Source organism: Camelus ferus, chromosome 10 (assembly GCF_009834535.1).
Source record: "Camelus ferus isolate YT-003-E chromosome 10, BCGSAC_Cfer_1.0, whole genome shotgun sequence".
Lineage (NCBI taxonomy): Eukaryota > Metazoa > Chordata > Mammalia > Artiodactyla > Camelidae > Camelus > Camelus ferus.
This window is the reverse complement of record NC_045705.1, coordinates 35,277,465-35,290,231: the sequence shown is the minus strand read 5'-3', so window position 1 is coordinate 35,290,231 and position 12,767 is coordinate 35,277,465. Positions and strand designations below refer to the sequence as shown.

The window sequence follows — 12,767 nt, the reverse complement described above, 5'->3', positions numbered from 1 at the left end:
CAGCATGTGTCCCACTGTCCAGTGAAAATGGCCAGTGCCAGGCCATCCAGCCTGAACAGAGGGAGATTCATTTGAATCAGAAGACTTTCCAGAGGCTACCAATATTGAGATGCAGTTTGAGGGCCTGGGGGTGATCAGTCCAAGGGCAGGAACTGATAATTAGCTTCCCAGGAGTTTTGAGTCCAACTCCAGTAGAGCCTAGACTTGGAAAGAACTGTCAGTACCATGTGATAGCAAAAGTCAGGCTTAATAAGTGATACCAACTGTGTAGTCCTCTCCAAATGCAAAAACACATGTGATGACTAGCAATTAAAAATAATAATTATGATTATTGAGTCCCTACTTTGTACCATGCACTATGCCAAATATTTTTCATATGTGATTTTATGTAATTTTCCCAATACACCAGCGAGGTAGCTGTTAACATCCTCACCTTGCAGATGAAGAAAACTTGAGGCCCAGGAGGCCGGGTAACCTGCCCAAGTTTCAGAACCAGGAAATGACAAGGCTAGACCTGGAACCCAGACCAGTCTGACCCCAAAGACTGCACATCTTTCCTGCCCTGTGCCTAGAGGTGGTGCCTCGTCTCCATAATCCCTCTGTGTCGTCCTGGTCTAGCTTCACTTTCCTCTGTCAGCATAGCCTCGCCTTGCTTTGCAGCCTTTTTCCAGAAGCAGAACTATCACCACTACTGCTCCTCTGTTTTGTTTATTTTTCCTTGGGTGTTGCTGCAAATTACAGACTAGTCCTGCAATTCATTTATATCTGGCTGCAGGAGGGAGACTCCTGGGCTCCTGATAAGCATAACATGAGTGTCAGCAGACGGCAGTGCTGACGCTGGCTGGAGTCAGATCTGGCCGGAGCCTGCGCGCTCAGCCCCGACGTGGGGGTGGGGCTGCTGTGAAAGCTCTGTGGGAGAGGGCTTGTGTGTCGAACTCTTGAGGTGGTTTTGGTTTGTTTTGTTATGAAGTGTTTTTTAAAGTCATATCCTTTCATGTTTCTGGCCTGGATCATCCTAAATAGGGACATTGTCCCCATAACATTTTTGCTTGGACTCAAGTTGTACATCTCTGGCTGCCTGTTAGGACAGAAGAAAATGTTCACCAACGGGCGTTCCTTGTTTTCCAGCCACAGTCCCGCGCATAAATACTACCTGACCACAGACCCCATGAGTGGGGCCGTCTTCCTCTCTGACACCAACAGCCGGCGGGTCTTCAAGATCAAGTCCACTGTGGTGGTGACGGACCTTGTCAAGAACTCCGAGGTGGTAGCAGGGACAGGTGACCAGTGTCTCCCCTTTGATGATACTCGCTGCGGGGATGGTGGGAAGGCCACAGAAGCCACACTTACCAACCCCAGGGGTAAGGCCTTGCTTTTAAAACACTCTCAGTAACATTTATTAGGGCATTTCCATTTCCAAAAGGACATCTATGTTTATCATTGCAAAAAATGTTGGAACATACAGAGGAAAGTTAAAATTGTCGTAATTCCATCTGCCAGAAATAGTCCCAGTTAACATTTCCTATCTTTCCTCCTGCTCTTTTTTTCTAGGTGTTTGTATGTATATAAAGCTCACCAAAAACAAACAAAATGAAATCACAGTAAACCAGCTGTTTCAGTAACCTACTTTTCTTCCTAAGTGATGTATCATGAATATTTATTTCTCCATGTCATTAGAGTCTTCTGTGCACTCGCTTTTAGTGGACATATAGAATTCCATCAAATGGTTGTCCCATTATTTATTTATCAATCCCCTCCTGTTGGATATGTATGCTACCTCTCAAGTTACTGTTTGATAAAGCCACGGCAGGGTGTCATCTTCACACATGATCATGGGCTGAGATGGGTAAACTCTAAGTTTCAGTTTTGAATCCTTCAAAAAGCTGGACTTCTTCATACCCACAATCACTTTCCATTCACTTATTCAGCAAGTTTTTACTGGGTATACAGTGTACTGTGGTTGCATAGACAAGTTCACTGTAGCAGAAAAATAAGACATGAATGCGAATCACTCAGATGAGAGAGGAGGGGAAGTGCTCTCTGAGATGTAAGAAGAAAGAACTGTGGGGGGGGGGGTCCCAAAGCCAAGGGGAGCCCCTGTGCCCAGGAGACTTGGAAGGCTTTTTGGAGGAGAAGTCTTCATTGTCAGCATCATCCATCAGCGAGTGTTTACAGACCCTAAAGCCAATAACCTATGGTGTCTAAGCTCCAGTCGATTAAACAAGAGTAATATCTTCTATGTCTACCTCCTAGTATTGTTCTGAGGGTCAAAATTAATATATTTCATATGATGGCCTATAAAAATGTTATGAATGATAGTATTTTTAGATAGTGCCAGATTTCAGGGCTTGGTTTCAAATGAAAATGAAGTCGGGCAGTCCTATGTTTAAATTCAGACATTACCACCTAATAGCTAGCTGTGTGACTTTGGGTGAGCTGCTTAACCTCTCTGAGACCCATTTTCCTCCTCTATGAAATAGAAATATACTGCACAGTTATAATACAGATTAAATATTATCAGGAGTGTAAATGCTTGCTTAGTATATTGGTACCAGGGTACCAGGCACATGATTAACATCCCATAAATTGTAATTACTATTATAATTGTTAAATTGGATGTACATCATATCACGTCATATGAAGTATCATATTATATCACATCATATGTGTCTTCCACATACCCGAAGTGGTCAACTGGTAACTCTGTGGGGTAAATTTTCTGACATCTATGGTTAATCTCCCTCCTAATTATGATTTTCTAATACCGAGGGAGTAGCCTGGAGTGGAAAGAACACTGGGCTTGCACTTAGGGACCCTGCGTTATAGTTTTGCTTGGCCACTCCCAGCTCTGTGACCCCCCCACCGAGCCTCAGTTTTCCCATTGGTAAATGTGTAGATTGGGCTAAGTGGTCCCTGAGAGCCCTTTTGGTTGCAACAGTCTTTTCTCTTAGAATTGAAACATTTTTTCCTGAGAAGTTTTACTCTCCAGGTCTTTCTCAGCTGCTCTACACACGTGTTCTCCACCCTCCCCTTACACACACACACACACACACACACACACACACACACACACACACACACACACACACACACACACACACGCACAGATGTGGTGACAATGAAATTGCCCCAAAGCCTGTAATTAACCCAGAGAGAAATGACAAGGGTGCCATGATACGCAGGCCCTGTGCAGCAGGGAGGAGGAAAGATGTCCACCTATTTAGCACAACAAAAGGCGAGAGAATGAAGTAATTAATCAGGGGACAGATCACTTCTGTGCAGCCAACTTCTGTAAACTAGGAACCTGATTGTTCGTGGCGCACTCATCAGTCCTAGCAGGTGGAAGAGAAAGGCAGAGCAGAGCCAAACAGACAAGGAAACTGGCTCTGTACTTAAAGAATGCAGTTAATTTACATTCTAGGCAGGGACAGAAGAAAGGCCTTCCCCCACCTTGAGGCTGCCAGGTGCTCCCTGTGAAATCACTTTCCAGCCCTGAACATCCTAAGGAGGGAGCAGGAGGAACACAGCTCCAGAGGGTCTTCATCACCCAGAGGCCCAACCTGCTGAGGGTCATAGACACGTGGGCCCTGAGAGCACGGACCATGAAACCCACAAAGCGGGTTTCACATTCTCATAATTGTAAGTCGTGAATAATTGTTGAGGGCTACCTGTTCCAGGTCAGATGTTATTGCCCACATTTAACCATGAAGAAACTGAGACTTGGAAGGGAAGTGACTCCTCCAAGGTTATACAGCTGGAAAGCTTTATGCTTCGTGTCTCCACCTCTTTGAAGTTTTTCTGACCCATTCTTTCAGTTCCTTCCCCTGAGAAAGCTGCACAGAATAAAACTAACCAGTCTCCTTTATTTCACCACGAACCCTCCTGGGCTTCTGTCCCTCCCTGAGTACTGGTTCATTCCCACGCCTCCCCATCTAGGCCATGTGCTCCTCGGGGGCATCTCCTGTCTGTCTCTCAGCCCCAGGACCCCTGAGCAGTTAAGACTTTGGTAGGGGTATGTCTAACTCTCGTGATTCCAGGCTTGGGGTGTCGGTGTCAACTATGAGCATTTTTAAAGCATGCCTTGGTCCTAGTCCCAGCCACCCTGTGATCTGGTATTTCCGGGAGTGAAACCAAGCAAGTAGAGGTCAAAAAAGTCTTTAGGTGATTCTGATACACATCACTGGTTAAGAAGTACTGATTTACTAGAGTGGTTCGCCAACTGATTTGTACCATTACCATCCAAGGTGCTTGTCAAAAATACAAATAGGGCTAAATTAGGAGTTTCGGATTAGCAGATGCAAACTGCTATATATAAAATAGATAAACAACAGGGTCCTACTGTATAGCACAGGGAACTATATGTATTCAATATCTTGTAATAGCCTATAGTGAAAAATAATATGAAGAAGAATATATGTTTGTATAACTAAATCACTACGCTGTACACCAGAAACTTAACACAACATTGTAAATCAACTATACGTCAATAAAACATACAGATAGATGCTCAAGCTCCACTTGAGATTTTCTTGAATGAGGTACCTGGCAGGGGTGCATTTTAGCAAGCTCCCTGGTAATTCACACACACATACAGGTATTTCTTTATACAGGAGTGAGTAACACAGTTCTAGAACAACCCCTTCATATCATAGCTGGGAAAACAAATGCAGGGACTTCCAGGGATTTGCCCAAGGTCACACAGTTGGTCAGGGAGGAGATCAACAGGTGGGACAGTCTAGCAAATGCAAGAAATGATGTGGAATAATGATTCTGACTCCTCCCCTCAATGTGCCTTTTTGAGAAATTAAATTCATCAATATTCCCTGCCCCAATCCAAAGGATTCTTTTTCAGGCTCTATACTTCTGAAATAACCAATGAAACTAAAATAGTAATAGACTAGAAAAATGTGAAGGATGATTGTTTTGGAAGAAAAGAAAAATTCTTACCAAAAAGGGGTTTTGATTAGTATAATTACAGGTCTTCAGAAGTAGGTTCATTTAAATAATCCACAGTTTTGACACCGAAAATGTTCTTCCTTACCACTACCTCTACTGCCTAACAAACTCCCAGAAGTTGTGAGTCCAGCCTTAATGGATGGCTAACATGATAGGTGAAAATCTCCAGAGGCAGTCAGGTGGAAGAACCAGAGCCCTGGAGAAGCTGAAGACCTGGGTTCTAATCCTGGCTTTGAAAAAAAAAATCACCCCAAGCCTCTGGGCAGCTCTCTTCTCGCCTTCAGAAAGGGAATGAATCAGTTGTGGGGGAGATCTACTCAAATCACGGTGAGGGGTGTGCACTGTCAACCCGCAAGTGTTGGTGAGCGTGTGGGTTGTTACCACCTCTTGCTTCTCCTCCCCAGGCATCACAGTGGACAAATCCGGGCTGATTTACTTCGTGGATGGCACCATGATCAGACGTATTGATCAGAATGGGGTCATCTCCACCCTGCTGGGCTCCAATGACCTCACCTCGGCCCGGCCCCTCAGCTGTGATTCCGTCATGGATATTTCCCAGGTAAGGAGACAGCTTTGTCAGCTGGAGCCCTGAGTCTGCACATGTGTCCTCCCACTGGCCCCCGCCAGCCAGCTGGCTGCTCATCATTGTGCCGCCCAAGGCCTGTGAGAGCACACTCTTGGTGAAGAGTACTAAGGACACACAGATGAGCAGGGCACAGCACGATGCTCTGGGAGTTCACCGTCAGGGGTACACATGGGTGACAGAGGGAAGCTCGGGGGACAGTGAAGAGATTTGCCCAAGGAAGCCTCAGAGGCAGCAGAGCCTCACACGGTGTGAGTTTAAATCCATCGCCTCCTGAATTCCTTCTTTGGAAACACGGATGCTTGTACATTGTCTGCTCTCTTTCTAGCCTGTAAGCCACATGGGGACAGGCTAGAAGGAACCTTTTGTCCATCTTTTCCTCTACTATAACCAGGGTGCACAATCAGTACTTGTTGATTGATTAGTTGATTGACTGTTGATTGAATCCCAGCTTTGCCACTCACTCGCTGTGTAAGTTTAGACAAGTTGCTGAGGTCCCTTGGACCTCACTTTTCATGTCTGTAAAATGGGTCTCATAGACATTGGCCTGGCAGGATTGCCTTGAGAATACGTGGAGTGATTCATGTAGGGCTTCTAGAACTGCTTGGCACTCTGGAAGTGATCAATAAACAGAAATTCTAGTCCTACTTTCACAAAGGAGGTGACATTTGTGCCACATTTTGAAGGTTGAATAGGAGTTTGTTGGAAGAAAGGAGACATTTCATGCAAAGGGAATCGCGTATGCAAAGGTACAAAGATGTTAATGGCCCTGGAACATTCAAGGAACACTGGAAAATTGAACACTGAGCATAGCGTTCTTGAAAGGAAGTAGCAGGAGTCAAAACTAGAGGTGTGCTTTGGAGCCAGTTAAAGGAGAATTTAACTCACCATACAAGAGTTTGGACCTTAGCAGGGGGGCACCAGGAGCCCAGTGTAGACCTGAGAGATATCTTTAGTTTGTCCTGCAGTGACTTGACAAGTGATGTGTTCTTTATCACTAGGTCCTTTGGCAAGGCTTGGGCAATGCTGAATCTGTGAGCATCCATCTTGCCAACATTAGCAAAACCAAGGAAATAAGGAGGCTTGAATTATGTTAAATTGCCAGTTGGTGTCAGCAGGGGGCACACGTAGCTTTTTAAGCCCCCTCGCTTCTAAGGGAGCCGGGATACACAGGCCTTGTCACCGACTGCAGACCCTGTGCTCGGCAGGCAGCAGAAGCTGGGAGGCCTCCCTGGTCATGCCTGCCTCTGCTGCCAATGTGTGTCACAGAGCCCCTTCCCTAGAGCCCCTTCCCCAGAGCCCCCGGATGCTGCCAGCAGCCCGGCGCCCGTGTCCCTTTCCTATCAGATGCTAAGGTGGTTTCCCTCCTCACCAGCTGATATGATCGTTATGAGCCAGCATGGAATCTGTCCTCTGCCTCTCGACTTTCCAATTTGGCAGACTTCCCCTTGTTGGCTTGAGAGTTTCCCTCTCCAGTCTGTGAGCAAGCTCGATGTATCCATCAGGGAGCTGCCAGGGCCTGAGGGCGTGTGTCCACAGGTTTTCAGTTCTCAAAATGGGACCTCCACCAGCCAGCACAGGGTGCCAAAATGTTTCAGTCCACACATTGGAAAATTGTTTAACTTTAGCCAGAGGTCCTGCCAAGCAGCCAGATCAAAGGCTTGGAAGACAATTGGCATAGAGTGGAAGTGGGAGAAACCCACACTTAGATTCAGAAATCCTGGATGCAGGACTGAAATCTCTCTGCCCCTGGTCCTCAGCACCCTGGTCTGAATCTAAGCATGGGATTCTTTTTACCGAACTCCCCAACACAGGCGTGTACTTCTATATACACATATGGGAAGGGGGCCCAGACTTTATTCTCAGAGCCTCCTCTGTCACAAACACGCAGCTGCTGTACTGTGCCGTGGGGCGCAGGGAGGTAAGCCAGAGAGGTGAGAACACAGCTCAGAGGCAAGCATGCAAAGGGGAGGACCAAGGAGCTTAGCTTGGACCAGTCCCTCTGGAAGGAGATGAAGATGAGGGGAACTAGAAAGAGGTGTAGAGTTGAGACAGAACAAAAGATGTTACAACCTGTTCAAAACAAGGGATTAGTTCTCAACTCTGCAGCCTGCGGCCACCACAGACACAAAGTATAACTCTGTCATTAGGGTCCAGAATGATTTCCTGAGAACTTATATGCCGGGCACTGTTAGAAATGGGGCTACAGAGATGGGTACCACTTCACTTTTCTTATTTAGCTGTCACCGGAATCCCTCAAGATCAGTGTTATCTACTCCCTTGCATAGATAGGGAAACTGAGGCGTGGTGACAGAAAGTGTGGTTACAAATGCAGAGCCCCGTGCTAGGTTCCATCAGGTGGAGCAAATGCAACTTTTCATGAAATCATGTATACAAATTCCCTAGCACAGTGTTTGGGAATGATAGGCAGTTAATATTCATTCTCTTTATAATTTAAAAAGAATTTCCTTATACCTTGTCTCACTTGATCATCACAACTGCTCTTATGTAATATTGATTACCACCTTCTACATATGGGGGAAGAAGTTCAAAGTGTTCATGTAACTTGAGGAAGATCACACCTGTAGTCGTCGGGGGACTAAGCTAGGAACGGAGGTGTCCTGGCCCCACATCCCTCTCTCTGTGCCTTTCACCAGTCAGTCATTGACTCATCCATTTGACAGTCCATTTTTGCAAATAACTCTGCAACAAGGCAGTCAGCTGAGAGTGCTTTCATAAAGGGCCGGAATGCTCGGGAGGACGGGGCGAGGGAGCTCCATTCCTTCTCGGGGCTGTAGAACATGGCAACTGGAGAGACCTCAGAAATTAGTCTCTTCCCTCCCTTGCGGTGATGGGAAATGAAGCCTCAGCACCAACAGCACTAACAGGGACGTAAAGTCAAAGAAGCTTAGGTACTTGGTCCAGAACCGTCACACAGGCACTGGGACTCCAAGGGCACTGCTCCTCCTTTCCCAGGGGCCCGTGTGCCTGTGGGCAGGCGAGAGAGCAGAAGGACGCTTGCTCTTCTCTCCTCCCCACTTCCTCTCCTTCTCCCTCCCTGCCCTACTCCCCCCTCCCCACCTTCAGGGAGCCATCTTTTCATCATAATGACAGGCAGAAAGGTCTAGGTAAGCATGTCCCCAAGGTGCCACAGGACCAGAGGGCATAAAATATTTAGCAGCCAGTGTTGACAAGAAGCGGGCTTTAGGAAATTGAAAATTCCCCTGTCACTTTAGAGTAAACTGTGTTCTTGATGCAGCCAAAGGCTGCTGTGATGCTGTGCTCCAGAGAGCACCGGGAAGTGTGAAGGAGGCAGTGCTGGCCCAGGGCACTGGCGGCCTCAGGCTCCCTGCTCCGTGGGGCGTGGGGCGGAGGCACCCAGGCTGGGGGTGAGGGAACAAACAGACTGTAGGAAGCAGGGCCTCGGAGAAATGCGACAGGACTGCTCCCTCCTGAAGGGGCAGGTGCAGGTGACCAGATCTCCTGTGTATATCATTCTCCAAGGTTTCTTTTTACATGAGTAAACTACCATGTGAACGTTGCAGAAAATATAAAAAGTTAAAAATTGCAAAGAAGAAAGTTAAAATGATCTCTAATCCTGATGCAGTGAACATTTTGGTGTCTCTCCCTCAAGCTTTTAATCTCCCTTCTTTCCATAATCTATTTTATTTTCCCCAATTGGGATCACTCTGTAAACTGTTTTTTCCACTTAATACATAGCAAACATTTTCTCATGTCATTAAACATCCATCTGTAACATCACTTTTAACCGCTACACAGAGTATTTTAACTTACAGATGAACGAAATGTACTATAATTGATCTAGCCAATTCTCTCTCATCAGACATCTGGGTTGGTTCCAGTTTTCACCATTATTAAAAATGGCTGTGCTAAGCACCTCTGTACCCTGTGGTGTACAAGAGTAAATTTCTGGAAGAGAAATTGCTTGTCCAAAGGCATACACTTGTTTAAATAAGCCCCAAATTGGCCTGAAGATCAAAGGTTTGTAGGGGGCTCAGGAACCTAAGGCGATGAGTCTGTAGGGGTGGGGTAGATAAGTCAGCTGGAGGCAGCAGCTGTCAGCCCACGTGCATTGTGACTTGGCTTCCTGGGGAACACAGTTAAAGGCTTCCCTAGTGCCAGCAACCCAACAACCCAGCCTCCACATCCACTGAGGCAAAACACAGAGCATCCTTGCCTCAGACCTGCCAGCTGCAGTCCCCCGCATGCCCACCTGAAGGCTCCCTGTGATCCCTGCCAGCCTCCCAGCCTGGCTCAGAGGAGGCTCAGACATGGGACCCAGGTCCCCTGAACCTCCGTACCCATCGCCAGCATGGTTCATCCCTTCCAGGTGGACCTGTCCTCTGAGGTACTGGAAACCATTATCTGCTTTCACCAACTTCAATGTGCACGGGTGCCACCCAGGGATTTGTTTAAATGCATCTTCTGACTCGGTAGGTTTGGGGTAAAGCCTGCCATTCTGCATTTCTGACCAGCTCTTAGGTGATGCCAACACTGCCCATCTGATGACCACACTGGAAGGAGAAATGTCCAGTTACGATTCCCAACCCCACATTAGAATCACCTGGGAAGCTTTCGTGCCTCTGCCCAAGCCCCACACCCAGGCATCTGATATCATTGATCAGAGGTGGAATTTGACCACCAGTACTCTCTTAAATCACCCCAGGTAATTTGAACGGGTGTCCAGATTTGAGAATCACAGGTCTGGAACTATGTCAGACAGGGGCAGGATTGTTTCATCTTTACATCCCCAGCACCTAGTCACGTGTTAATCCATGAACTTAAAGAACTGAGAAATCATCTTCAGGCTTATATCAGCAGTTCAGGAAGGGTCTTTCTTAAGCCTCTGAACAACTCCTACTTCAGCCTCCAGACTCCATCTGCCTTCCCCTCCCCTCTCCAGGCCATTAGCTGCCCTTATCTGAATACCTGCAAGGGGTTGGACTCTGCACCATTGTCATTCCTACTTTACAGACGTGAATATTGAGGCTCAGAAAGGCAAATAATTTGCCCAAGGCCACAAGTGGGGGAGTAGGATCTGAACCCAGGCCTGTCTGACTCGAGTCTTTCCTCTTGCCTGCTTTTTGTTTGCTTATTTGTGATCCCCTTCTCCGTGTTTTGTCAATCTAATGTAGACCGTCTGATGCCTCAGTGGTGGTTCTTCCATGATTTCTGTCTGAGCAGGGACCGCATCCATGGTTGATGACAGGCTGCTGTGAGGATTCGGCCAGGACTGCCTGTGCAGGCACCTGGGGCACTGTTACGGGCTGGGCGGGGTGTGGGATCATCAGTGGTGGCACCTTGCCAGGCATTTGAGTGTCCGTGTCTCCATCATCAGGTTCGCCTGGAGTGGCCCACAGACTTAGCCATCAACCCGATGGACAATTCCCTCTATGTCCTGGACAACAATGTGGTCCTGCAGATCTCTGAAAACCACCAGGTGCGCATTGTCGCCGGGAGACCCATGCACTGCCAGGTCCCTGGCATCGACCACTTCCTGCTGAGCAAGGTGGCTGTCCACGCAACCCTGGAGTCGGCCACGGCCTTGGCCGTCTCTCACAACGGGGTCCTGTATATCGCTGAGACAGACGAGAAGAAGATCAACCGCATCAGGCAGGTCACCACCAACGGAGAGATCTCGCTAGTTGCCGGGGCCCCCAGTGGCTGTGACTGTAAAAATGATGCCAACTGTGACTGTTTCTCTGGAGATGATGGTTATGCTAAGGATGCAAAGCTGAATACCCCGTCTTCCTTGGCTGTGTGTGCTGACAGGGAGCTGTACGTGGCCGACCTTGGGAATATCCGAATTCGGTTTATCAGGAAGAACAAGCCTTTCCTCAATACCCAGAACATGTATGAGCTGTCCTCACCCATCGACCAGGAGCTCTACCTGTTTGATACCAGTGGCAAGCATCTGTACACCCAGAGCCTACCCACAGGAGATTTCCTGTACAACTTTACCTACACTGGGGATGGCGACATCACGCTCATCACAGACAACAACGGCAACATGGTAAATGTCCGCAGAGACTCTACTGGGATGCCCCTCTGGCTGGTGGTCCCAGATGGTCAGGTGTACTGGGTGACCATGGGCACCAACAGTGCACTCAAGAGTGTGACCACACAAGGACACGAGTTGGCCATGATGACATACCATGGCAATTCTGGTCTTCTGGCAACCAAAAGCAATGAAAATGGATGGACAACATTTTATGAGTAAGTATCAAGACAAGGCCGTCTGATGGGTTGTTTCATGGGAGTATTGCAGGATTAGAGGTGAGCTGATGACGTGTTAATTTGTGGATATATTTTATTTTAATTCACTTGAGATGCAAACTATCACCTGTTATAGGTTCTGCATGTTAATAACCCGGACTATTACTCCAGGGAAGGAATACGGTGCAGTGAAAAGTCATGAGCTTTGGAGTCAGAGGGGTTGGGCTTGAACCCCAGCATTACTGTAGACTTAACCTCTGTAGGCCTCAGTTTCCACCTCTATAAGATGGAAATAGTGGATACCTGCCCAACATACTATAGGCAGGTGATGGAGGTAAAAAGTAAAAACACTTGGTAAAGTGTTAGCATCTTCATATGACCACTGTCCAGAAATATGGCAATGGGAGATGGAACAGTTCCATGTGGAAGAACTGTCCACATAATCGAAGCCCACATCTTGAAGGTTCCAAAATTTTCTTTCACTTTTACCATTTTGGATGGAATTTATGAAGTGCATTACATGCCTCCCTTCTCAAACACATTATAAAGATATATTGAAACCTTCTATTTCATGAGTCAAGGTCATTAATGAGGAGCAACAACAATGCATTTAATGCTGCAGGGTGAAGGTAGCTTCCAGGGAGTGAGTAAATGAGGCTACAGAACCCTACATCCCGGCCCAAAGTGATTCTAAACTATCCTTTCATTAGTTCCTGTGTCTAATCCATAGTTTTACCGCCTCCTCCCTCAGTGTGGCGCTATCTGGCCAGTGTGTGTTTCAGCCGTGCTGGCCCGCTCAGGTAGTTCACTTGCCTGCTCTTCATCCCTGGTAGGGCTTCTTAAGTGGTGTGGTCAGAGAACCAGATATTCAGCTTATTCTAATCCTTGCCAAAGTTAAATTGTGTATCCGAGGTGTCCCTCTATGAGATATTTTAATGAATGGACTTCGTGATATCTCTTTTTCTACTTAGATATTTTTAGCTTCTTTTTG

General features: G+C 47.1%; 1 protein-coding gene across 1 annotated transcript in view; it reads left to right on the top strand.

The window, feature by feature from the left end:
- The window catches only part of TENM4 (teneurin transmembrane protein 4), a 2,614,134-nt gene that overhangs the window by 2,566,919 nt on the left and 34,448 nt on the right, over nt 1–12,767 (top strand). The window contains exons 35-37 of the mRNA XM_032488752.1: nt 1,129–1,361; nt 5,361–5,515; nt 10,899–11,776. Coding sequence (XP_032344643.1) covers nt 1,129–1,361; nt 5,361–5,515; nt 10,899–11,776 — 1,266 coding nt within the window. The remainder of the gene's footprint in view (nt 1–1,128; nt 1,362–5,360; nt 5,516–10,898; nt 11,777–12,767) is intronic.